This window comes from Mobula birostris, chromosome 18 (assembly GCF_030028105.1).
Source record: "Mobula birostris isolate sMobBir1 chromosome 18, sMobBir1.hap1, whole genome shotgun sequence".
In the NCBI taxonomy this organism is placed as follows: Eukaryota; Metazoa; Chordata; class Chondrichthyes; order Myliobatiformes; family Myliobatidae; genus Mobula; species Mobula birostris.
In genome coordinates, this window is record NC_092387.1 from 21927281 (window position 1) to 21955170 (window position 27890).

At 45.4% G+C, this 27890-nt stretch overlaps 1 protein-coding gene across 2 annotated transcripts in view; it reads right to left on the reverse strand.

Moving 5' to 3' along the window:
• The window catches only part of neil1 (nei-like DNA glycosylase 1), a 28534-nt gene extending 4261 nt beyond the window's left edge, over positions 1-24273 (reverse strand). The window contains exons 1-9 of one of the 2 annotated variants that reach the window (XM_072281957.1): positions 24219-24273; positions 22636-23121; positions 21293-21412; positions 18422-18485; positions 16826-16925; positions 8698-8822; positions 6444-6471; positions 6200-6276; positions 2161-2371 (exon numbers count right to left, since the gene is read on the reverse strand). In XM_072281957.1, coding sequence (XP_072138058.1) covers positions 2161-2371; positions 6200-6276; positions 6444-6471; positions 8698-8822; positions 16826-16925; positions 18422-18485; positions 21293-21412; positions 22636-23108 — 1198 coding nt within the window. In that variant the 5' untranslated portion in view covers positions 23109-23121; positions 24219-24273. Of the gene's footprint in view, positions 1-2160; positions 2372-6199; positions 6277-6443; positions 6472-8697; positions 8823-16825; positions 16926-18421; positions 18486-21292; positions 21413-22635; positions 23122-23859; positions 23934-24218 lie in introns of those variants that run through there. The other variant, XM_072281958.1, reaches the window with a different exon arrangement.
• Positions 24274-27890: the final 3617 nt, after the last annotated feature.

The following is a 27890-nucleotide window of genomic DNA, read 5'->3' on the forward strand; positions in this document are numbered from 1 at the left end:
TGTTAAGGGGCACAGCCACCGGGGTACTCCCTATTACCTGACTTTTCCCCTTCCCCCTCCTAACCGTGACCCACTTGTCTGCCTCCCGTGGCCCCGGCGTGACCACCTGCCTGCAACTCCTATCACCTCCTCACTCTCCCTGACCAGACAAAGGTCATCGAGCTGCAGCTCCAGTTCCGTAACGCGGTCCCTTAGGAGCTGCATCTCGATGCACTTGGCGCAGATGTAGACGTCCGGGAGGCTTGGAGACTCCAGGGCCTCCCACATCCGACACCGAGAACAGCAAACTGCCCTCACACTCATACTGCCCCCCTCCTCAAATAACAACAGAAAATGAATGCCAAACCTCCCTCGCCTGTTTCCGCCTAAGCCCGTTGAGCCGAAGCCCTTAAGTCTTCACTCTGCTCCCGGCTCACTCCGCAGCCCGCAAACTACGCTGCCCGCTCACTACACTGCCCGCTCTATGAGGATCTGTTCCTTTTAAATCTGCCGCGCTGCACAGCCCGACGTCACATGCCTGCGCAGTCCCGCCTCTCAGAACGCCGTTGGAGAGAAAAAAAATAACGAAAATTTCAAAAATGTCTTTCTCGGCACTCCCACTCAGACTCTCAGACTCCTTCTTCGAATCAAACCCGAAGCAGGATGTCTGCAGGATGTCAACATGGAATATAATTCACAAACATTCTGTATATAAACAAAGACCGACAACCAATGCGCAAAAGCAGGCAAACTGCAAATAAAACTATAAACCTGAGAACAAGAAAGTGAGTCTGTATAGCCTAGAGTTGGTTCAGCATAGTGGTGATTACAGAGGGTAGCTTCAGGCGTTGCCACACTTCCCCCAGGGGAGGTGGGGGACAGTCCAGGCAATGGACTGGAGGGCACTTCTGCCTAACCTTCTCCTGTAAGACAGGTAAAAGTGCTGTGGCTCTGATATAGGCAATGTCATGGATATCCAACTGATTTCATTCCTCCTATTTAAATAACGAAGCATCTGCCACCTGGGTTCTGTTGCCCACTTGCTACTGGTCCACGCCGAGGGTTTGATAGATTCGAGGTGATTCTAAGTAGTGGCAGCACTGGGATATTGGATCATTGCTCACTACACACTCAGAGGCCACTTTATTAAGTACAGGAGCGGGGCCAGTTGTGGTCTTATGCTGCTGCAGCTCATCCACTTCAATGCTCGACTTGCTGTGCGTTCAGAGACCCACTGTTGTAACGCCCGCTTGAACCAATCTGGCCATTGTCCTCTGGGCCTCTCTGATTAGCAATGTGTTTGCATCCACAGAACTGCCATTCACTAGGTGCTTATTTTTCCTTGCGCCATTCTCAGTAAACTCTAAAGCCTGTTGTGTGTGAAAATCCCAGGAGATCCGCAGTTTCTGAGATACCCTGTCCGGCACCCACAAGCATTCCACAGTCAACGTCACCAACAACAACTGAACCTCTTGACCATGTCTTCATGCTTTTGTGCCTTGAGTTGCTGCCATATGACGGGCTGATTAGATATTTGCATTAACAGATGTAGCTAATAAAGAGGCTACTGAGTGTCTATCTTCTATGATATTCCTTTAATGCAGCCAGAGGATCAATCAGTTACTGTACAGTTCTTCTACACACCAATGATACAAAGAGCAGGGATGGATTAATTTATGAAATCTGACGATTTGGTGATTGATAAATGATTCACAATTCCACCTGAAGAGCAGGAACACTCCCAGTACTAACATTACATGGAGTAACATAAGATGACAAGAATTTCTATTGCCAAGGTACTGAAAGCTAATGTGAGTCAATGGGATTGGGGTAGGTAGGTACAATGGGTGGTCAAGGTGGGCTGAAGGGCCTGTTTCTGTGTTCTATAACTGAGAAATGGGGCATTCTGTCTTGTCTTAGTGGAAAGTGAAAATATAGCGGAGGCCTTCCAATCCTAGAGAGAGGCAAAGCTAGAGAGTGAACTGGAACCAAGTCTAAGCAGTTTAAAACGGAAGGTCAGTGTTGTTTAGCAACCCACTGGAGCCCGAACAACTCAGGGAATTTATAAGATAGCTGTCTGCTTTAGGGAGCAATGCGGTTACCTAGCAAAGTACTCGATGTCCCCGGCTAGGGTTCTGACATGGAATGAGTTAGCTGCTGAACACAGAATGAGTCAGGTACCTGCTGGAGTCTCTGGAAGTGACGATGACGTTCCTGCAGTCTTCTTCCTGGTGCGCACAGGTCTTCTCCTGGTTTCCTCACATGCCTCTGTCCCTTCCGCCTGCTTCCCAGCTGCCCTATTTCTCCGGGGCATCTTCTTGGAAAGATCTTCTGAAATCTCTGGAGTTATTTGCTGCTTTGATTGCCCCTTCCTCTTTCTGCCAGTGTGACCCTATTGACAAAGGAAAACAGTACAAGGAAGAGCTGAGGCCATTGAAGGTTAGTTCACTAGTGAAAGTATCTACAAATACTCCAGCATATTCGTTGTCAGGACATCTCAAAATGCCCTCAAAATGACACTGCTGCTGCTTAAAGCATAAGACTATACGATATAGGAGCAACATTAGGGCATTCCGTCCATCCAGTCTCCTCTGCCATTCCATTATGGCTGATTTATTATCCCTCTCAACCCCATTCTCCTGCCTCCCCACAATCCTTGATGCCCTGACTAATCAAGATCCTATCAACCTCCACTTTAAATGTATCAGATGACTTGGCCTCCACAGCTGTCTGTGGCAATGAATTCCACAGATTCACTACCCTCTGGCGAAAGAGATTCATCCTCATCTCTGTTCTAAATCGATGTACCTCTATTCTGAGGGAGTGGCCTTTGGTCCTGGACTTCCCCACTATAGGGAACATCCACTCTATCTAGGCCTTTCAATATTCAAAGGTTCAAAGCTGCATTTACTATCAAAGTATACAAGTCTGAAATTCTTCAGTTCTCCAGGTAGCCATGCAACCAAGAAAGAAAAGGAAGGCAGCAGAGTCATCAACCCACAAGTCCCTTCTCCCCACAAAGAAAAACAGAAACAGAACAGGCACATCAACCCCAAATTCCCCTCCCCGCACAAAAAAATGAACAAAACGGATCAGGTGCAGCAACTCCCAAATCCCCCCCACCCACAAAAAAAATGAGATCAGGTGAAAAAACAGAGGATATAAATACTATAAGACTTTTTAAAAAGTCTATAGTACAAATCCACATCCAAAATGTAGAGAAAACCTGGGTAACAGTCTCTGGGCACGGCGGATCTCTCCTCTCCGGTATAGAGCTGGTATGCACCCTCCGCACGCACTTTGATGCTTCAGTCTCCCTTGTTGCTTAAGTCGGCGAGCAACGCAAGCTATAATTAACGAAAGGGAGTCAAAGATCGGCTTGCACGCCATCTTGCAGCCATTTCGCCACGAAGTTTGTTCACGCTGCCTCTGCTTCCCAGAACCCTCTCGGAGACTGCAGAGCGCTGAGGCACCCAAACGATCTCCAGACAGAAAAACACAGGCTCCATCAATTCCAGAATCACATTCAAGATGAGAAACAAATGTAAAAGCCATAAAAGAAGTGAAGATGGCTTCATGATCTATCCAGAAAATGTTGACCAAAGGAGCATGTATGCAGGCACCATCTTGACCGGAAGTTCATTACATCTCAATGAGAAGTTCCTCAATTGTTTTAAACTCCAGGCCCAAGAGCCATCAAACACTCAGCTATTAACCCTTTCATTACCCGAATCATTCTCGTGAACATCCTCTTGACAGTATCCATTGTCAGCACGTCCTTTCTTACATAAGGAGCCCAAAACTGCTCACAATACTACGAGTGCAGTCTGACCAATGCCTTATAAAGCCTCAGCATTACATCCTTGCTTTTATATTATAGTCCTCTTGAAATGAATGCTAACATTGCATTTTCCTTCCTAACCACCTACTCAAGCTTCAAGTTGACCTTCAGGGAATCGTACACAAGGATTCCCAAGTCCCTTTGCACCTCTGGTTTTTGAATTTTCTGCCCATTTAGAAAAAGAGTCTACCCCTTTAATCCTTCTATCAAAGTGCATAACCATACAATTCCATACACTATATTCCATCTGTACACCTCTTCGCTAATTCTCCCATTCTGTCTAAGTCCTTCCACAGCCACCCTGGTTCTTCAGCACTACCTGCCCCTCCACTATTTTCCTATCATTTGCACCCTTGGCCACAAAGCCATCAATTGTGTCATCTAAATCATTGACATATAAAGTGAAACACCACTAGTCACCGGCAGCCAACAAGACAAGGCCTCCTTATTCCCATTCTTTGCCTCCATGCCAGTATCTTTCCTGTAATACCATGGGCTCTTGTTAAGCAGCTTCATGCACACACTTTGTCAAAGGCCTTCTGAAAATCCAAGTATGTAACAAGAAACACACTGGCCTCCATCAGGAATGGAAAAATAGAGCAGCTTCTGGTTAACTTGGACACATTGTAAATTAGCAAAATCAGCGCAGATAATGAACTGCCTTCAAACCAAGCTTTCAACAATTGCACCCTCCAAATCTTCCTTTTCATTGCAACATTCAAGATGATTGTCAATACCTTAAAATTCTTTGTAGTTTTTAACTTGTTGAAGTAGTGAAATCATTTTATTTTCTTTCCCATTTCTGGCATCTCCAAGCCTAAATGCTTGAAACCGCAGTGACGAGGACAGTTCTGAATTGTCTTACTGCTTTTTCCTTGCCAACTATCTGGGACAAAAATCACTACATTGCCATTTGAAGATGTCCTTGAAAGTGGATCTCTGTAACCACAATACTATATTCTGCATTGTTATTCATTTTACTGGGTGGCGGGATGGAGAAACATCTCTACCAAAGGAGGTGTATGGCACTCCTTCCCTCCACTAGCCTGCAGATCACCCTTGGGCAAGGTGTAGCACCTGCTGAGCTTGGCCTTACCCACCACTATCAGGGTCATGTGAAGCGATGGGAGCAGGTCGTATAAGCAGCTGGTGCATATCACAACTTCTGCTTATGCGACCACTGATACCAGGTAGATAATCTCTGAAGAGTATTGATAATGGCTGGGGCCACCCGTCTTGTAAAGACACTGCCCAGGAGAAGGCAATGGCAAACCACTTCTGTAGAAAAATTTGCCAAGAACAATCATGGTCAAAGACAATGATCGCCCACATCATATGATATGGCACATCATGAATGAAGGTTCTTTTTATGATCTCGTCATGACATGATCTAGCTGAATGGCACTAAGCAAAAGGTTTTCACGGTACCTCCAGTACATGTGCCAATAATGAACTAATAGCAATAAGAGATTTTACTGAAACCTTTTGTATTCTTAAGGGCTTTGGTAACAGTGACCAACAGGATTATTATTCCTCTTAGGACAGAGTTATACAGCATGGAAAGAGGTTTTCAAATTACTACCACCCATTTACACCAACCCTACACTCATGCTACTTTATCCTCCCCACATTCTCAACAACCCCTCCAAATTCTAACACTCACCCACACACCAGGGACCAATTAACCTACCAATTGCACACCTTTGGGCGTGGGAGGAAACTGGAGCACCCTGTTCAGAATGTTTAACTCCCATCTAAAGCTGTCCTCATGAAAGTAGTGGCGGATTTCCATATTTCGGGATAAGAAGAGGCCATTTTCCCATTGAGTCCATACCGGTGCACAGAGCAATGGCACTCCTCCTATAATTTTCTTCATAAACTCTTCTTCTCACATTCCAGACTGTTCTACCACCTACTGTTGCTGGGAAAAACTTAAAGCAATCTTTGGGATGTGGAAGGTAACCGGAGCACCCTGGGGGAAGCCCCCACAGTCACACCGAGCAGGCAAACTCCACACAGACAGCACTGGAGGTGAGGAATTGACTCATCCCACTCAAGCTGTGAGGCTGTAGCTCTTTTAGTTATATCAATGTCCCACCATCTGTGGGGGAATTGAGAATTTGATGGGGGTGGGGTAGATTCAGAATAATGGATAAATTTTTTTGTGCAATAGGGAAGTCATGGATAACTGGGAACAGGCAAGAAATAGAGCTGACACCAATCACATCAGCCAGAAACTAAAACACTGCAGACGGTGGAAATCTGACATAAAAACAATCCGCTGGAAACACTCAGCAGGACAGGCAGCACCTGCGGAGAAAGGTTACAGGCCGATGATTGAGAGTTTCCACCATGTAGCAAATAGATTTTTTCACTCACCTCAGGTGCTTCTGATTGGTTTACATTCTCATCCACTGTCCCTTTTCTCCGAGACTTGGCTTTGCGAACTTTGGATCCTTTCAGCAGTAGAAAAATTGGTTTGTGGAATAGATTAGAATTGCACAGCCCAAAATATCGTCCATTTATAGTTCAGAAGTCAGCTCAAAACACCTGATGTGTAAACTTCTTAATTCAAATGGCAATGGTGTAAAACACAACGGCAAATAATTAAAATCATACTCACCTTTTGGAGCCAGTGGTCCTGGGTTACCCTGGAATAAAACCAAACAGACAACTAGGAAGAGCAAGGACAAAGAGTATATTCATCTTGAGGGAGTTGTAGTGGAGGTTCAAATGGTGATGACTGACTCCATGGGTTTAATTATAAAGAGGGAGAGTGATCAGTACCGAAACAGGGCCTTTGGCCGACTGAGTCCACACTAACCATCAACCAGCCACTTATGTTAATCCTTCACCTGTCCTAGCATGCAAAGTCAGTTCCGGTGGACTGGGCGGATGAGATCCAATGGATAGGAAGGTGGTACTGCAACGCTCCGGGGAGAGCAAAGGGCATGACAAGGCACAGACAATGTCATGGTCATCCACTGCAACCAAGGAAGACTCCAGTTTGTGACTCTCGGTTGTACCACTGGACCCAGACTTCTGAGGTTGAGAGAGTGGAACTGCTCCAGTGCAATAGCTTTTCCACTTTAAAAACTCTCCCACACAGATTACCTGTCGTCGTCAGATACGATGGACAACCGCCATGTACCATATAGTACTGTATATTTCCTTACAACACTAAAGGCAGCCATTTTGACCCACATCGGGCTCATACAGCAATCCCATTCCCCCATTAATTTTTCCCAGAATCCTTGTTAATTCTCCCCTCCTTCCCACCAAAAACTAAAAGCAATTTACAACAGCCAATTAATCTACCAATCTGTAAATCATAAACACATGAGATTCTGGAGATGCTGGAAATCCAGAGCAACACGCACAAAATTCTGGAAGAACTCAGGCAGCATCTATGGAAAAGAGTAAACAGCTGACATTTTGGGCCGAGACCCTTCGTCACTTCCGGAAAGAAGGGGGCAGAAGCCAGAATAAGAAGATGGGGTAGGGGAAGGAGTACAAGTTGGCAAGTGATAGGTGAGACCGGGGGATGAAGTGGGGTAATGAAGTAAGGAGCTGGGAGGTGATAGGTGGAAAAGGCAAGGGCTGAGGAAGAAGGAATCTGAAAGGAGAGGACAGTATGGAAGGAGGTGGAGAAACAAGGGAGATGATGGACAGTTCATGAGGGTGGGGGAGGAGAAGGGGTGAGAGGGTAATCAGAATACAGAATGGAAAATGAGAGGAGGGGAGAGTGGAAAACTGAAGGGGAGTTAAACTCTTTCTCCGTTAAATTCCAGGGAAAACTTGAATTAAGTTCATAGGGTTGGTTTTGGGGTCAGAGAGGGGAATCAGAGGCTAGGTTAGGGTTTAGGGACAGGTCTGTGGAGCAGTTAGAGATCAGACCTCCACACTGCATTCTTGTTCAAAGTCCAATGATGTGGATGGGTGACAAACGACATCTAATATCCAAGCTTCAGCTCTGCGCTTGAACGCCAAACGAGCAGGAGGCACGATGGGCAGACAGACTGGCCACCTAGAGTTCAGATCCTGTCACCAGCTAGTCCGGGGGATCAATACAGAAGAAAGGAGCTTGATGGTCTAGCAGTAGTCCAGAAGTGGAAGTTCACTAGCCAAAGCCTGGAAACTGGAGGCTAGAGGCCTGTTGGGTGTGTGGCTGGGCAAGTGGGTGGGTGGGAGGCAGGAAAAGGGTTTGTTTTGCTGGTGTTGTTTTGTTGTATTCTGCTTTCTGGCAAGCATCGACGGCATGCCACGTCGGCACTGGAATTTGTGACAACACTTGCAGGCTGCCCCCAGCACATCCTTAGATCGTGTTGGTTATTAATGCAAATAATGCAGTTCACTGTATGTTTTGATGTACATGTGATAAATAAATCAGAATCAGAATTTGAAGTCTAAGTTAAACTCCTTTAAAAATCAGCAGATCTTGTGTCCCTCCTTTAGGATAACACAAGCTGCTTGCTCGGAGACTGGAATTGGAATTGGTTTATTACTGTCTCAAGAACAAAGATACAGTGAAAAGCTTGTCTTGCATACTGTTCATAATGATCAGATCATTACGCAGTGTACCGAGGTAGAACAAGGTAAATCAATAATGACGCAGAATAAAGAGTAACAGAGAAAGTGCAGTGCAGGAAAACAATAAGGTGCCTGATCATGACGAGGTAGATTACTGGATCAAGAATAAAACGACTAAAGTAGGATTTGTGTAAATGGGTGCTTGAGGGACAGTGTGGACTCAGGAATGGAAGCGCCTCCAGGTTCTATCTACAACTCTTAACACAGTAGTCCAAATTATTGTACTATGGAGCAATTTGGCGGTCTTCTAACAGCAGTATAGAATAGTAGAGAGCAGCTCCAATTACCTGAAACCAGATGGTTCTACCGTTGCTGTCACGTAACGTCTGCATTCCCGCCACTTCGTAGCAGCGGAGCCAGGCACTGAAAGCAGAGGATTCGCTCGAGCGGCTGGAGTTGTAGCCCTCCCCACCTGCAGTTGGGGAAAACGGATAATTACACTGATCCATTGGCACAGAGGGAGTTCTGTTCTATTGTTCTCCTTCCTTACGCAAAGAGTCCCTGTTGTCAGGAACGCCGGTGAAAGGCCACCATCAAAAAGTGTTAATAGTTCAATAGACAATAGGTGCAGGAGTAGGCCATTCAGTCCTTCGAGCCAGCACCGCCATTCACTGTGATCATGGCTGATCATCCACAATCAGTACCCCATTCCTGCCTTCTCCCCATATCCCTTGACTCCACTATTTTTAAGAGCTCAATCTAACTCTTTCTTGAAAGAATCCAGAGAATTGGCCTCCACTGCCTTCTGAGGCTCAGCATTCCACAGAACCACAACCCTCTGTGTGAAAAAGTTTTTCCTCAACTCCATTCTAAATGCCCTACCCCTTATTCTTAAACTGTGGCCTCTGGTTCTGGACTCCCCCAACATTGGGAACATGTTTCCTGCCTCCAGCGTGTCCAATCCCTTAATAATCTTATATGTTTCAATCAGATCCCCTCTCATCCTTCTAAATTCCAGTGTATACAAGCCCAGTCACTCCAATCTTTCAATATATGGTAGTCCCACCATCCCTGGAATTAACCTCGTGAACCTACGCTGCACTCCCTCAATAGCTAGAATGTCCTTCCTCAAATTTGGAGACCAAAACTGCACACAATACTCCAGGTGTGGTCTCACCAGTGCCCTGTACAACTGCAGAAGAACCTCTTTGCTCCTGTACTCAACCCCCCCTTGTTATGAAGGCCAACATGCCATTAGCTTTCTTCACTGTACCTGCATGCTTACTTTCAGTGACTGATGAACAAGGACACCTAGATCTCGTTGTACTTCCCCTTTTCCTAACTTGACATCATTCAGATAGTAATCCGCCTTCCTGTTTTTGCCACCAAAGTGGATAACATCACATTTATCCATATTAAACTGCATCTGCCCACTCACCCAACCTGTCCAAGTCACCCTGCATTCTCATAACATCCTCCTCACATTTCACACTGCCACCCAGCTTTGTGTCATCTGCAAATTTGCTAATATTAAGGTTAAGGTTAATGTTAAGGTTCCTCTCTCTCTGTCTCTCTCTCTCCACAGATGCAGATCTGAGATGTTTTCCGTATTTCCAGATTTAATTTCGGGATTTCTAGTGCCTCAGTACTTGTGCCTCACTTCATAAGGCTGACTATATGTGTCGACCCTTTGTGCAGATAGAGTCATAGCACTTTGACCCGCTGTGTCTATGCTATGACTATGACAATCCCTACGAATCACACTTGCCTGCATTAATTCCACATTTTTGCTTACTCACCTTCTGTGAACGAGGGCTTGAGCCATCCACTGGAGACTACACCTTACAAAGACCATTTTTATATGGTGCAATGCTAAAAGAAAGGTTCCAGTTCATCAGCAAATACACCCACACGTGCCCGCTACGTGTCCACTCACACCCTAAACTGTTCCAGTGCTCTCATGATGAACCAGAGGTCAAAAACTCATATCCCGCCGCCAAAATATTGGTAGAATAGGTCGTGCAATTCTCTGAGTCTTAGCTGCAATTCAATAACGGCCAATCTGATCACTAACCTCAACTCAATTTCTCATCCGATATGCATACCTCTGCCTGATCAACAGAAAAAGACTCTTTCGTGTCAAAGTGAAAACAGATCTCTGTAAAGTGATCTAAATTCATTACAAAAATAAAATACAAAATAATTGATTGCGTAAGTATTCACCCCTTTCAAGTCAGTATTTAGTAGATGCACCTTTGGCAGCAACTACAGCCTTGAGTCTATGTGGATAGGTCTCCATCAGCTTTGCACATCTGGACACTGCAATTTTTCCTGTTCTTCTCTACTAAACTGCTCAAACTCTGTCACACAATTGTATGGGGAACAGCCCTTTTCAAGTCCAGCCACAATTCTCAATTAGATTGAGGTCCGCACCCTGACTTGGCCACTCCAAGACACTAACTTTGTTGTTTTTAAGCCATTCCTGTGCAGCTTTGGCTTTATGCTTGGAGGTTATTGTCTTGCTGAAAAGCAAACCTTTTCCCAAGTCGCAGTTCTCTTGCACACTGCATCAAGTTTTCCCTGTATTTTGCTGCATTAATTTTACCCTCTACCTTCATAAGCCTTCCAGGGCCTGCTGCAGTGAAGCATTCCCACATGACACAGCCACCACTATGCTTCACTCTCGGGATGGTGTATTTTTGATTTAGTCTGATGGCCAAAAAGCTCAACTTTGGTTTCATCTGACCATAGAACCTTCTTTCAGCTGACTTAAGAGTATCCCACATGCCTTCTGGTAAACACCAGCTGAGATTTCATGACAGTTGTTTTTCAACAGTGGTTTTCTCTTTGCCATTCTCCCATAAAGCTGTGACTGGTGAAGCACCTGGGCAACAGTTGTCGTATGCACAGTCTCTCCCATCTCAGCCACTGAAGCTTGTAGCTCCTCTAGAGTTGTCACAGGTCTCTTAATGCCTTCACTAGTCCCCTTCTTGCACGGTCACTCCATTTTTGAGGACGGCCTGCTCCAGATTTACAACTGCGTCATATTCTTTCCATTTCTTGATGATTGACTTAACTGTACTCCGAGGGATATGACTTGGAAATTTTCTTGTATCCATCTCCTAACTTGTGCTTTTCGATAACCTTTTCACGGAGTTGCTTGGAGTGTTCTTTTGTCTCCGTGGTGTAGTTTTTGCCAGGATACTAACTCACAAGTAGTTGGACCTTCCAGATACAGGTGTATTTTTACTATAATCAATTGAAACACCTTGACTGCACACGGTGATCTCCATTTAACTAATAATATGACTTCCAAAACCAAGTGGCTGCACCAGTGATGATTTGGTGTTTCATGTCAAAGGGGGTGAATACTTATGCAGTCAATTATTTTGTGTTTTATATTTAAAATTAAATCCACTGTGATTCAAAGTTGTAAAACAATAAAACATAAATACTTCCAAGGGGGTTGAATACTTTTAATAGGCACTGTAAATCTTATGTGATTTGGTATTTGAAAATGCTGGAATAGAGAATTCCAGTGATTCATCACAAGACGGAATTGGATTCCATTGAGGCTGTGCTTGGAATTTCAGAAAATTAAGCTTGAAAAAGAGCAGGGGAGATTTATGAGAACGTTGGCGCTACTTGAGGGACTGAGAGAGGTTCAGCAGGTTGGGAATTCTGATTTTTAAATTGCAGCACAGGAGAATGGGTGATCTTATAGCGGTGCATAAAATGTGCAATCTTTATTCTTTCAGAGTTTAGTCTTAAGGGGAGAAGGGAGCGATTTAAAAGGTACTCAGATAGGTGCTTCCTGCACCCAAGCTAAGCTCACAGACTTATCAACTTTGCCTCCAACTTCCACCCTGCCCTCAAATTTACCTGGTCCATTTCTGACACCTCCCTCCCCTTTCTCGATCTCACTGTTTGTATCTCTGGAGACAGCTGATCTACTGATGTCTATTATAAACCCACAGACTCTCACAGCTACCTGGACTATACCTCTTTCCACCCTTTGACTTGTAAAAACACACTCCCCTTCCATCAATTCCTCTGTCTCTGCCACATCTGCTCCTAGGAACAGGCTTTTCATTCCAGAATGAAGGATATGTCCTCCTTTTTCAAAGAAAGGGGATTCCCTTCCTCCACCATCAATGCTGCCCTCAACTGCATCTGTTCCATTTCGCGCATGTCGGCCCTTATCCCATCCTCCTTTCCATTTGTCCTCACCTGCCACTCTACCAGCACATAATTTGCCGGAACTTCTGCCATCTCCAGTGGGATCCCACCACCAAGCACATCTTTCCATCAGCACCCCCACTTTCTGCTTTCTGCAGGGATCGCTCCCTACGCGACTCCTTTGTCCATTTGTCCCGCCCCACTGATCTCCCTCCTGGCACTTACCCTTGCAAGCGGAACAAATGCTACACCTGCCTCTACAGCTCCTCCCTCACTACCATTCAGGGTCCCAAACTGTCCTTCTAGGTGAGGCGACACTGTACCTGTGAGTCTGTTGGGGTCAGGTACTGTATCTAGTGCTCCTGTTGTGGCCTCCTGTACATCTGTGAAACCTGACGTAGAATGGGAGACCGCTTCACCGAGCACCTATGCTCTATCTACCAGAAAGAGCGGGATCTCCCATTGGCCACCCATTTTAATTCCACTTCCCATTCCCATTCCAATATGTCACTCCATGGCTGCCTCTACTGTCGCGATGAGGCCACACTCAGGTTGGAGGAACAGCACCTTATACTCCATCTGGGTAGTCTCCAACCTGATGGCATGAACACTGATTTCTCGAACTTACGTGAATGGCCCCCCCTTCACCATTCTCTATCCCCTTTTCCCTCTCTCATCTTATCTCCTTGCTTGCCCATCACCTCCCTCTTTCTTTCCCCCCTTTCTTTCTTCCATGGCCTTCTGTCCTCTCCTATCAGACTCCCCTTCTCCTGCCCTGTATCTCTTTCACCAATCAACTACCCAGCTCTTTACTTCACCCTCCCCTCTCCCAGTTTCACTGAATCCACCTTAGGTATGTCTCTCCCCTCCCCGCACCTTTTAAATCTACTCTTCATCTTTTTTTCTCCAGTCCTGGTGAAGGGTCTCAGCCCGATACATCAGCTGTACTTTTTTCCATAGATGCTGCCTGGCCTGCTGAGCTCCTCCAGCATTTTGTGTGTGCTGCTTGGATTCCCAGCATCTGCTGTTCTTCTCATGTTTGTGTTAGGAACATGGATAGGCAAGGTTTATGGGCCCAAAACTGTTCACAATACTCAAGGTGAGGCTTCACCAGTGCCTTATAGAGCCTCAGCATCACATCCTTGCTCTTGTATTCTAGAATTCTTGAAATGAATGCTAACGTGGCTTTGCATCTCCGATTTTTCGATTTTCTCCCCATTTAGAAAATAGTCCGCACATTTATTTCTACAACCAAAGTGCATGATCATGCATTTTCCAACATTGTATTTCATTTGCCACTTTCTTACCCATTCTCCTAATCTGTCTAAGTCCTTCTGCATCCTACCTGTTTCCTCAACACTGCCTGCCTCTCCACCAATCTTTGTATCATCTGCAAACTTGGCAACAAAGCCATCTATTCCATCATCTAAATCATTTATATACAGCATAAAAAGAAGTGGTCCCGCTCGCTGCCTCCTACCAATCAGCCAATGCTCTACCCATGCTAGTAACTTTCCTGTAATACCATGGGCTCTTAACATGGTAAACAGCCTCATGTGTGGCAGCTTGTCAGAGGCCTTCTGAAAGTCCAAATATACAACATCTACTGCATCCCCTTTATCTATCCTACTTGTAATCTCCTCAAAGAATTCAAACAGGTTTGAACATGTATAAACTCACTTTGTACTATCTTGTCCTGTGTCACCAAGTACTCCATCACCTCATCCTTAACAATTGACTCTAACATCTTCCCAACCATTGAGGTCAGGCTAACTAGTCTATAATTTTCTTTCTGCTGCCTTCCTCCTTTCTTAAAGAGTGGAGTGACATTTGCAATTTTCCAGTCCTTTGGCACAATGCCAGAGTCTAATGATTTTTGAAAGATCATTTCTAATGCCACCACAATCTCTAATGCTACCTCTTTCAGAACCCTAAAGTGCAGTTCCTCTGGTCTGGGTGACTTGTGTACCTTTAGGTCTTTCAGCTTTTTGAGCACCTTCTCTCTTGTAACAGTAACTGCACCCACTTCTCTTCCTTCACATACTACAACACCACGTATACTGCTAGTGTCTTCCACAGTGAAGATTGATGCAAAATACTCATTTAGTTCATCAGCCATCTCCTTGTTCCCCATTATTATTTCTCCTGCCTCATTCTTTAGCGGTCCTATATCCTCTCTCATTTCTCTTTTATTTTTAACATACTTGAAAAAACTTTTGCCATCCACTTTGATATTATTTGCTAGCTTGCTTTCATACTTCATCTTTTCCCTTCTAATTATTTTTTTAGTTGCTGTCTGTAGGTTTTCAAAAACTTCCCAATCCTCTATCTTCCCGCCATTTTTTTTGCTTTGTTGTATCCCCTCTCTTTTGCTTTTACAAGATCTTTGACTTTCCTTGTCAGCCGTGGTTATACTATTTTACTGTTTGAGTACTTCTTCATTTTTGGAATACACATGTACTGTCCAGCTCTTGGCTCTATCCCTCCCCCTCCTGTCTTCTCCTATCATTTTGGATCTCCCCCTCCCCCTCCCACTTTCAAATCCCTTACTCGCTCTTCCTTCAGTTAGTCCTGACGAAGGGTCTCGGCCTGAAACGTTGACTGTACCTCTTCCTAGAGATGCTGCCTGGCCTGCTGCGTTCATCAGCAACTTTGATGTGTGTTGCTTGAAATTCCAGCATCTGCAGAATTCCTGTTGTGTACTGTAGCTTCTTCATTTTTCCCAGAAATGCACATCCATTGCTACTCTGCTGACATCCCTGCCAGCAGCTCCTTCCAATTTACTTTGGCCAACTCCTCTCTCATACCATTAATTTCCTTTACTCCACTGAAATACTGCTACATCAGACTTTACTTTCTATCAAATTTCTTTTTTTTTGGCGTGTGCCTGCATGCGTGCAAGTCTGTGCATGTGCGTGCACGCGCGTCTGTGCGTGTGTGTCTGCGTCTCTGTGCATGCGTCCGTGATGACGTCTTTTTCATGGCTTTTGCAAGGCGCTGAGCGAGAGAGAGACTGTGTGGTGCGCCACTCCTCACACAGACATTTTTGCAGTATTTTCCCTTTTTCTTATTTTACGAGGTTGAGTTGTGATCTCGACACTCAACCCGGCACGGATGGAAAGCGTACTCGGGAGTGGACCCGACTAGTTTCGAACCTGGGAACCTCTGCTCACGGGTCCGGTGCCGATGTCTTGCGCCACCAGCCGGCCCTCTCCCTACCAAATTTCAAATTGAACTCAATTATATTGTGATCACTGGTTCCTAAGGGTTCTTTTACCTTGAGCTCCCTAATCACCTCTGGTTCATTACATGACACCCAATCCAGTATAGCTGATCCCCTAGTAGGCTCAATAACAAATTGTTCTAAAAAGCCATCTCTAAGGCATTCAACAAACTCACTCTCTTCAGGTCCATTACCAACCTGATTTTCCCAATCGACCTGCATGTTAAAATCTCCCATGACTACTATAACATTGCCCTTTTGACACGCCTTTTCTATTTCCTGTTAGAATCTGTGGTCTGTCCCAGCCACTGCTGGGAGGCCTGTATATAACTGCCATTGACGTCCTTTTATCATTGCAATTTCTTAACTCAACCCACAAGGATTCAACATCTTCCGATCCTATGTCCCATCTTTCTAAAGAGAGTGTGGGAACAAAGGCACCAGCAAGTTTAAAGGAAACACAACCAACATCACCAGAAACTGGAGCAACAGACAAAAGTGCTGCAGGAACTTAGTGTATCAGGCACCTATGAAGGGAAATGACAATCAATAGCTCAGGTCCAGACCCTGATCCTTCAGAGGAGAGACAGCCAGTGCAAAATGGTGGAGGAAAGGGGTGGAGCTGGAACAGACAGGTGATAGGTGGATCCAGATGAGGGAGGGGAAGAGAGTGGGATATCAGAAGCTTGCAAGTGACAAAGGGCTGAAGAATTTGGAATCTAATAGGAGAGGGCATTGGAGTATGGAATACAGGGAGGGACGTAGGGAGGGGAAACAGTAGGAGAAGTGTGTGGGTAATGGGCAGATAGGGAAGGGGAGAGAGGGGAAAGAGACGGGATGATGGGTCCCTGGTGAATCAAGGGATACAGAAGAGGTGAAAAGGAAAAAGGTACAGGCAAGCGGTTACTAGAAATTTGAGAATTTGATGTTGATGCTGCCCAGTTGGAAGCTGCTCAAGCAGACACGAGGCGTCCCTCCAATTTCCTCAACAGAAGCTGGACCATAAATTGGATTTCCAAAGGGATGACGGGTGGATTATCAGCATTTTCCTGCCTGAAGATAGAACCACTTACCCAAATTAATGACCTCCATTGGTAGCAAGTGGCACAGCTCGAGAACATCAGGATTTTCCAATTTCATCTTTATTTTCTTACTCAGAGTCAACTCAGCTGTCTTGAGAATAGAGAGATGGACAGTCAGTGCTATGGCTCAATGTAGCTGCACTGGAAGCAAGCTCCTGATCTTCAATAACCCTTATAGACCTCTTGGCCATTGTGTTCCACTCCCATCCAACTGCTCTCCCCCAACCTCAGCTCACTTTGCCCCAACCTTTACACATTATACGACTGGCCGAACCTTCCTGCTTATTCATTGTTCTTCCACAGAGCCTCATCCATGAAACAATGAATGGGTTCGGCCTTCCTGGACATTCTGCCAGGTTAGCTCAGGAGTTAGCACCCAGGAAGTGTTGAGTACAAGACCCCTCCTGACTCTGAAGCAGGTGGTCAACCTCAACTGGCATTTCCACATTCCAGGTTACTTAGCTAAACTTAGATTCACCTACTGCCATGGTACAGATTGGAGTGAACCTGTTTTTTTTTTACTGGATTACTAGTCAGGTAGCATAACTTAACTGCATGATCAAGAACCCAAATCAATGAGCAGAAAAGGGAAGATCATTGCTCTCACAGACATTGAGTGTGAGGTTGTTGTTAAGCACCTAATCCATCTCACTCGCGTACGCCTCCTCATCGACATCTGATATACAGTACTGTGCAAAAATCTTAGGCACATATACGGTATATAACCAGGTATATGTCAACGTGGAGCAGAGTGCAAGTTTGTAAATCTGGCAGGACCAAAGGATGATGGAAGTGGCAAGAGTGGTGCATTGCAGGAGGAGTGTGGGACGGGTGGCAGACAAGGAGGTGGATGGGGTGGGGTGTGGTGTGGGTGCAGACACACTCAGCCCTGAGAGCCCTGAAATGACCCCAAGGCCATTTGATTCCAAACAATCAGTTTATTGATCATTACAGAAAGTTTCTCTGGTGCCTCCCACTTCCTCCCCTCTCCCTTCCTCCTTTCCCAGCCACGATTCCCCTTTCCCTGCCCCCTTCCCACTCTCAGTCCACAACAGAGACCCATATCAGAATCAGGTTTATCATCACTCACACATGTCATGAAATCTGTGTTTTTTTCAAGGCAGCAGAACAGTGCAATACATAAAATTACTACAGTATTGTGCAAAGGGCTTAGGCACCCTAACTACATATATGTGCTGAGACTTTTGCACAGTGCTGCACTATCAAAAGCAGTTGTGTCACTGGCAAATTTACAGATGGTGTTTGAGCTGAGTTTAGCCACATAGCCACATAGAAAAACTTTAGTTGTGTGTAGGTATAGCAACTAAGGTGTGGATGTTTTTGTGTGTGACCGAGAAACTGCCTTACCTGTTTCTTTGTCACAAACAAAAATAAATCTATGGAATGCAAAATGATCCAATAATCCAATGGTACTTTGCAAAGGACCATTGCGATATTCCAGATTCAGGGATGTATATCACAGCATTCCCTGGGAGTTTTCACATTCCTCGCTGCTCCAGTGAAAATGTTCAGATGATGGAAACTCTTTCCCACCTTGTCTCCGTAAAACCCTGGGATTAACCTTACCGTCTCCTTATGAAGTAAAGTTTCCAACACTGTCCTTGCTTTCTCAAACGGAGGAACTTTCAACCTAAAGATAAAGACAGATTAGTATAGGGAATGAGCTGTCAGAGGAAGTGGTTGAGACAGGTACACTTAAAAGGACATGCAGAGGAGAGGTTTAGAGGGATATAGGCCAAATGGGACTAGCTTAGATGGGAATCTTGGTTGGCGAGGACCAGTTGGGAAGATTTCTGAATCAGAATCAGGATTAGTATCACTGCCATATGTCATGAAATTTGTTTTATGGCAACAGTAAAAAATACTATAAGCAACAATATAAAATAAACAAACAGTACAAAGAGCAAAATAATGAGGTAGTGCTCATAGACTATTCAGAATTCTGATGGTGGATTCAGTGCTCAATGACTCTGTGACACAGGTCTGTAGATAGTGGAAAGAATTTTGGTTGTCAGGAGGTGTGTCAACCACCACAGGGTGGCCAGTCCCTGACCTGTGTTTGCAACCATGGAGCAAGGACATAGGCCTCACCACTGATCTTGTGCTTACTACTCATCCAGAAGCTACATGGCTGGTCCGGTTGAGTTTCGAATCAACAGCGATTTGAGGATATCAATGGCAAAGGACTTGGGGATGGTAACGATAGCTGATGTCAGGGGAAAGTAATTAGACTCTCTCCTGTTGAAGATGGTCACTGCCTCGTACTTCTGTGACACAAGACTTTACTGGCCAATTTCAGCCCATCTGTGACTATTGTCTGAGTCTTTCTGAATCACAGGCATGGACTGTTTCATTTGCTGAGGAGTTACAAATGGAATTAAAGAGTGAACATCCCCACCTTTGGCCTTATAACAGAAGGAAGGTCCTAGATAAAACAGCTGAAGAGGATTGGGCCTAGGACACTGAGGCCTACACATACATACTGAAAGTGAGCATGCAGGTACAGCAGGCAGTGAAGAAAGCCAATGGCATGTGGGCCTTCATAACAAGGGGAGTTGAGTATAGGAGAAAAGACGTCCTTCTGCAGTCGTACGGGGCCTGGTGAGACCACACCTGGGGTACTGTGTGCAGCTTTGGTCTCCAAATTTGAATTAGGACATTCTTGCTATTGAGGAAGTGCAGCGTAGGTTCACAAGGTTAATACCCGGGTTGGCGGGACTGTCATATGTTGAAAGATTGGAGCAACTGGGCTTGTATACACTGGAATTTAGAAGGATGAGAGGGGATCTGATTGAAACATATAAAATTATTAAGGGATTGGACACGCTGGAGGCAGGAAACATGTTTCCGATATTGGGGGAGTCCAGAACCAGAGGCCACAGTTTGAGAACAAGGGGTAGGCCAATTAGAACGGAGTTGAGGAAAAACTTTTTCACCCAGAGAATTGTGGATCTGTGGAATGCTCTGCCTCAGAGGACAGTGGAGGCCAATTCTCTGGATGCTTTCAAGAAAGAGTTAGACAGAGCTCTTAAAGATAGCGGAGTCAAGGGATATGGGGAGAAGGCAGGAATGGGCTACTGACTGTGGATGATCAGCCATGATCACAGTGAATGGCAGTGCTGGCTTGAAGGGCTGAATGGCCTACTCCTGCATCTACTGTCTAGTGTCTATTGTCTATTGACACTCTCCTGAGGAATTCCCACAATGATGTCCTGGGGCAGAGTGATTTACCTCCAACAAGCACAACCATCCTTTGCATGAGCTAAGGTTCACACCACTGTGTACCTTCCCCACGATGCCCATGACTTCAGTTTTACAATGGCTCCTTGATACCAAACTCAGTCAGAAGCTACTCCGAACCTCAACTCTGGAAATCCTTTTGTTGGATCAAGGCTGTGGAGAAGTTTAGATCAGTGATTCTTAACCATTTTCTGCTCGTAACCCACTTTCATTTACCTCTGTGACCCCCACACTCTGTTAAGTTTCTAGAGCTTTTTTTTGGTCAACTATACTAATTATTCTATTATAGTATCAATATTTATATTTTAACAGATTATAGGTACTATTATGTGTTGAATATAACGTTGCAGGTATCCTGCTGGGTCATGCCAGTGTGCTCACTGATTTGGGGGTGGATGTGGAGCGGGTCTCAGGGGGATGCCCCGCAGGGTGTGAATTCCTCTAGCTTTTTGTGTGTTATATACATTATTGTATGTATTCTGGACTGTATGTATGTATTGTAACAATTGGATCTTATTGAAACGTATAAAATTCTAAAGGGATTGGACAGGCTAGATGCAGGGAGATTGTTCCCGATGTTGGGGAAGTCCAGAACGAGGGGTCACAGTTTAAGGATAAAAGGGAAGACTTTTCGGACCGAGATGAGGAAAGACTTCTTCACGCAGAGAGTGGTGAATCTGTGGAATTCTCTGTCACAGGAAACAGTTGAGGCCAGTTCATTGGCTATATTTAAGAGGGAGTTAGATATGGCTCCTGTGGCTAAAGGGATCGGGGGTATGGAGAGAAGGCAGGTACAGGGTTCTGAGTTGGATGATCAGCCGTGATCATACTGAATGGCGGTGCAGACTCGAAGGGCCGAATGGCCTACTCCTGCACCTATTTTCTATGTTACTATTCATCCCTTTTTAATTCATATATCTGAGGAATATTTCATTACAACAGCAAATTTCTCATGGCCCATTCAGAAACTCCTGTGGTCTCCAGTTTCTTGTTTTTTAATCATATGAAATCTGGCATGGGCCCCTGGGGGCCATATGGCCCACATTAAGTTCCAGTAGGATGGGTGTATTTCCAATCCCACACTGGTGAGAAATAAATACTGTTTGCCCTCCCCCCCCCCCACCCCCGTGGCTGTGGGGAGGGATACAAGGCTCAATTCCCAATGAAATAAGGGAAGAACTGAAACACCTCACTCACCTGAAGAGTATCTCTGCCCGTAGGTAATTCCCAATTCCATTGAAGTACTTCTGGTTTAATAGCATCTCACAGATCGGCTTGTCAAAAGCTTTGTTAGATAGATTCGACAGCACATTCTGCCTGTGTAGGTTAGCAAAGGAGGCACGGTTAAAAAATGAGGCCGTTGCTTCGACTGCATGCAAAGGCACCCCCATTGCCGAGTCAAGACTATTGGTGTGGCACAGGTGTAGGCACACCCCACCCTGAGGCACCAGATAAGGTCACTTGATTCTGAACAATTGGTTTATTGATCATTACAGAATGTCTCTATGGTGCTTCCCACTCCTTCCCCTCTCTCTTCCCCTTTTCCCAACCATGATTCCCTTCTCCCTGCCCTCTTCCCACTCTCAGTCCACAACAGACACCCATATCAGAATCAGGTTTATCATCACTTACATCTGTCATGAAATTTGTTTTTTTTTTGCAGCGGCAGTGGTACAGTACATTGCATAAAATTACTACAGTACTGTGCAAAATACACAACAACCTGAAAATATGCACCCAGGCTCATGGACAGAGAGGAGAGGGTCGGGGAATTGTTATGGTTGCTGTTTTTTTTTCTGCAGGGAGAGTGTCAGGATTATTATTGTTGCTGTTTTTACTGCGGGAGAGAGGGGTGGGGGATTATTATTGTTGCTGTTTTTACTGCAGGGAGAGTGTCAGGATTATTATTGTTGCTGTTTTTACTGCGGGAGAGAGGGGTGGGGGATTATTATTGTTGCTGTTTTTTTCTGTGGGGAAGGGGGTCGGGGATTGTTATTGTCGCTGTTCTTTTTCTGGGGGGAGAGGGTGGGGGATTCTGAGGTCTGCCAGTTTTGTTTCTTTTGCATTTTCTTGGGTATCTGGAGAAGACTAATATCAGAGTTGTATTGTACATGTATACTTTGACAATAAAATGAAGCTTGAACCACTGTTCAAGACTATTAAATGGGCCTCTTGTACAATAGGATGGATTCCTGACCTCAAAATCTACCCCAAGGTGGCCCTTGCATGTTATTGCCTGTACTTTCTCTAACAGTAACACTACATTCTGCTTTTCACTTAATATTAATAATAATCTCAATGCACTTATTCAGTTAAGTGATCTGTATAGATGGCTTGCAAAACATGTTTTCAGTCTATCTCAGCACATGAGACAATAATAAACAAATTACTATTTGGACACGTACTTGGACAGGAAAGGAATGGAGTGATATGGGGCTCATGCGGGCAAACGGCATTAGGGCAGATCGTCATTGCGGTTGGCACGAATGACACTGGCCACACGGGCCTATTTTTGTTCTGTAGATTCTACTATAACATACCTGAATTTTTCATATTCAAACATCACACAGGGTCCTCTGTCCGGCTGCCAGGTCCCGTTGACCTCCCAGCTCCCAAACCTTCTTGGGTCCACAAAGCACAGCGCCTGTCTGGGCTTGTCTCTGGTGAAGAACCTGAGGTGGGCATGTTTTGGGACCTCCTCCTCTGCAGCCAGTTCAAACGAGCCAGACATCCCAAAGCGGAAGACGATATCCACCGGACCAGGAGACTCTTCCCCAGGCTCCGTTGCCGGGCACTTCATATCATCCTTCCAGTCCTCCTCTTTGATTGGTGCCAGGGTCAATTTGACCTCCTTCCCCCGTGACACCGCTGAGATGATGTAGGCGTCGCACCGGAATGGTACCTCACAGTTTTTACTCACAGCAGATTTTTCCACGCTCCCTGAAAACACGAGGCCACTGCAGACCCTGTTAACAAACTTGCTTGCCAAGTGAAGCTCGGGTCCTTCAGGCATTTTATAGGACAACCTGGGTTAAGAATAAAACAAATGACACTGAGGGAGATCAACCGAGTTGATGGTGGAAAATATCTCCTCAGACCCGAGGAAACTACTGAAACAATCAAGTCTCTCCACAGTTCATCTGATCCAGCTGATCTAGCCCAGGCCAACTTCTTCTCTGGCCAGAGTCCCACAGCCCCCAGTCTCCCAAAGGGTCAATATTGGTCAGGACACCGGGAATAAGCACCCTCCTATTCTTCTTCAGATAATGTCATGGGACCTGTTACACCCACCCAAGTGTGAAGGTGAGGCCTTAGATAATTCACCTCTGGATCACAGGACGTCATTTCCAACAGTGCCACACTCTACCGTGATCAGGAACTGTCAGTCTCCGACAGCTATCGGGTTCTCGATCCAACCAACACAACTCTAACCCTAACTCAGCAACGGAACACTAAAGACTCCCTCTTATATCACTGTGTTCGTGTCCTTATTTTTTATTGTGCTCATTTTTCGCTGTGTTCTCTCTACCCATGCGCCTGATGCAACTCAAGCAGCGTTTTCATTGTATCTCTCCTTGTGCTCATGACTTGTTCGATTTGCCTCTAACTTGTATAGTCTTGTATGGGAGTGTCATCGCGCATAATGTGCAAAGTTGGAATCGCTCTCATAAACCTCCTGACCAGATCTGGCAGCATTCCCCACTCAACCCCAGCTGATACCTAAAATCAAAGCCAAACCACACTAAAACATGGTGTAAACATACCATTTCCTGTGCCTTGTCTATCCTGATTCCAAGCACCTAATCACACAGAGGCCACATTACACATTCAACAATGTCGGCAGAGATTAGTTGCACTAAATAAGGTTTAAATCTCAATCGACTTTAAAATGAGTTCTTACGGTCTGCAAAAAAAAATGCACCCTTAAGGCACTGAATGAAACGGTTCGTTGGGATTTGTTGCCGACATGTGCAATTGGTTACAGCAGCTCGGTGCGCAATAAAACGCGCAAAGTTTGCATCTTAGATCTGACTGAAGACAACCAACACGCGCGCAAGTAAGCTACCAGTGCAATCAAGACAAACGTTGCAAAACCTCAATACAGTGTTTAGTTTGAACGAACCCAGCTTATTTCCAGCGCCTCTTCCTCCTGTGCACAGTCGACTCGACTTCCTCGCGGATGCATTCTGGGACCTGTAGTCTTTTTCTCACTTACGTCGGTCTTGAAGCAGAAAGTAGCTTCCCTATCACTTCTGATGCATTCGAGAGCCAGGAAAGTGCCTTTGAAATTGTTCGAAATTGCTGCAGTCCATTTGCACACAAGAAGATTTCAAATACAAAAACAGCCACCTATTTAAAAATGTTGTGGAGGAATAAATATTGTTTTACTCGCTGAAGATGATAAACTCCCTGGGTTTTGCAAGCCATTTCCATCAGATCTGACTCCCTGAGAAAGCCTGAAAGGTATCAAAGACAACATAGGAGAGCGCAGATGCCAGAAGTGCGTCTACAGGACAGCAGCTGAGATTTTTGTGAAGCATTTCCAGAGTTGATAAAACTGGACTGTAGAATAGTCCTCAACCGCATGGCGCAAACTTGAAATTCTTGAGTTTCAGGTAACCTGTGCTCATCTGTCTCTCCTAATCTGCCCAATTCTTTTGGTTGCCATCACCCTGCTTCCTCCCCTCACCCGTCTCCCCCTATCCCCCCAGTCTCCACCCTCTCTCCTTCTCACCCTACCCCTCCATCCCTCTCCCCTCCCCATCTACATCCCTCTCTTCCCTCCCCTTCTACATCCCCTCTCCCTGTTGCCTCCTCTCCATCTCTTCCTTTCATCCCACTCTCCCCTACCCCCTCTCCCACTACTATCCCCCCTTTCTCCCCCTCCGCCCCCTCTCCCCCTCCCCCTCCTTCTCCCCCTCTCTCCCTCCCCCTTTGTCCACCCCTTCTCTCCCCATGCCATCCCCTACAATGAGGTATACAAGAGCAAGATGGATCAGCTGGTTGATTTGTTTTACAACAACAACCTGGCATTCAGGCCAGTAAGACCATGGAATTGATTGTGAACTTCGGGAAGGGGAAGTCAAGGGAACACACAGCGGTCCCCATCAAGCAATCAGCAGTGGAAAGGGTGAACAGTTTCAAGTTCCTGCGTGCCAATGTCTCTGAAGATCTACCTAGGGTGCAACATATTCATGCTCAAAGAAGGCTCAATAGTGGCTATGTTTCATTAGAGGTCTGAGGAAATTGGTATGTCACCAATGACCTACAAATTCCTACAGATGTACCATATGACCTAGGAGTAGAATTAGGCTGTTTGGCCCATTGAATTTGCTCTGCCTCCCCCCACCGCAAACATTCAAGGTTCAAAGTAAATTTTATTATCAAATCACACACTGTATATGTCACCATATACAACCCTGGGATTCATTTTCTTGTGGCATACTCAGCAAATCTATAGAATAGCAACTATAACAGGATCAATGAAAGATCAACCAGAGTGCAGAAAACAACAAACTGTGCAAATGCAAATCTAAATAAACAGCAAAAAATAATGAGAACATGAGATAGAGAGACTTAAAGTGAGATCAGTTGGTTGTAGGAACATTTTAATGATGAGGCAAGTGAGTGCAGCTATCCCCTTTTATTCAAGAGCCTGATGGTTGAGGGGTGATAACTGCTCTTGAGACTTGTGGTGCAAGTCCTACCTGACGACAGCAGTGAAAAGAGATCATGACCGGAGTGGTGGGGATCTCTGATGATGGATGCAGTTTTCCTATGACAGCATTTCATGTAGGTGTGCTCAGTGGATGGGAGGGCATTCCTAGTGATGTACTGGGCTGAAGGGACCACCTTTTGTAGGAATTTCCATTTAAAGGCAATGGTGTTTCCATACCAGGTCATGATGCAGCCAGTCAATACACTCTCCAGTACACAGCAATAGAAATTTGCCAAGGGTTTGGATGTCATGCCGAATATCCGCAGACTCCTAAGGAAGTAGAAGCACCACTGTGCTTTCTTGGCAATTGCACTTATGTGCTGGGTGGGTCCAGGACGTCCTCTCACATGGTAACACCCAGGAATTGAAGGTTGCTGGCCCTCTCTACCAACGATCCTCTAATTAGGACTGGCTTACGGACCTTTGATTTCCCTCTCCTGAAGTCTATAATCAGTTCCATGGTCTTCCTGGCATTGAGTGGGAGGTGGTTGTTATGACACCACTTGGCCAGATTTTCAGTCTCCCCTCCTGTATGTTGATTCGTCACCACCTCTGATTCGGTCCACGACAGTGGTGTTGTCAGCAATCTTGAATATGGTATTGGAGCGGTGCTTAGCCACACAGTCATAGGTGTAAAGCGAGTAGAGCAGGGGGCTAAGCACGCATCGCTATGGTGCACTTCTGTTGATGGAGATCATGAAGTCTGCTTCGCCATTCAATCACGGCTGACCCTTTTCTCCCCTTCCTCAGCCCCATTCCTTGGTCTTCTCCCTGCATCAAAGATTATGGGGAGAAGGCCGGGGAGTGGAGCTGAGAAGGGGAGAAAGGGATCAGCCATGATTGAATGGCAGAGCAGATTGGATGGGCCAAATGGCCTAATTCTGGTCCTATGTCTTATGGTCTTATGATGTTGCTAATCTGAACTGACTGGGGTCTGCAAGTGAGGAAATCCAGGATCCAATTGCACAAGGAGGTATTGAGGACAAGATCTTGGAGCTTATTGATTAGTTTTGAGGGAATTGTGGGATTGAATGCTGAGCTGTAGTCAATAAAGAGCACCCTGATGCATAGAGCCATAGAGTAATATAGCATGGAAACAGGCTCTTTGGCCCAACTGGTCCATGCTAACCACAGCATCCTCCCTGCTAGTCCCAGTTCCCCGCGTTCAGCCCATAACCTCAAGTCCTTCCCCTCCATACATCTATCTAAATGCCTCTTAAATGTTGTAATTATACTGCCTGGACCACTTCCTCTGGCCCCTTGTTCCAGATACTCATGCTCCTCCATATAAAAGAAGCTTCACATTTCTCCCCTCTTGTCTTGCATCTGTACTCTCTACTTTAGATTCCCCGCTCTGAGGAAAAATCTATGACTGCTCACCTTATCCATACCCATCATGATTGATTTAAGCCTCTATGAGGTCACCCCTCTTTTCTGTGCTCCACTCTGCCAAACTCCCCTATAACTCAGGCCCTCCAGTCCAGGTAGCACCATGGTAGATCTTCTCCGGTGCAACAATGTCTTTCTGCAAACCGCACTTGTACTTCCAGGTCCTTCTGTTTCACAACACTGAGCACCGCACTTCCTATCACTATCTAACTCTGGTTCGACTGCCCAAAATGCATTACATACAGGTTAGGATTACGATGCTGTGGACAAGCTCTAATGACGCCCAAAACACAGTGGCACTTGTGGACACTGCAGCTGAGGTACAGTCAATGTGACATACAATTTAAAGTACATAATTGGCAAATTGGTTTATAATTGTCACACATAGCAACATACAGGCAAAATCTTGTCTTGCACAATGTTCATACAGACCAATTTATTACAACAGTGCATTGAAATAGTACAAGGGAAAATAATTACAGAGTGCAGAGCTTTGCTGTCCAGTTTTTATAGGGTTAAGTGAAGAGCCAATGAGATGGCATCTGCTGTATTCGACCCTACTGGCTAGGCGAGCCTTTTTATTGAAATGGAAGGATTCTAATCCACCTACTGTCTTTTACTGGCTCTCCTCCATTATGTCCTGTCTAAGTTTAGAGAAAATAAGAAGTCGGACATTTGATACATCCT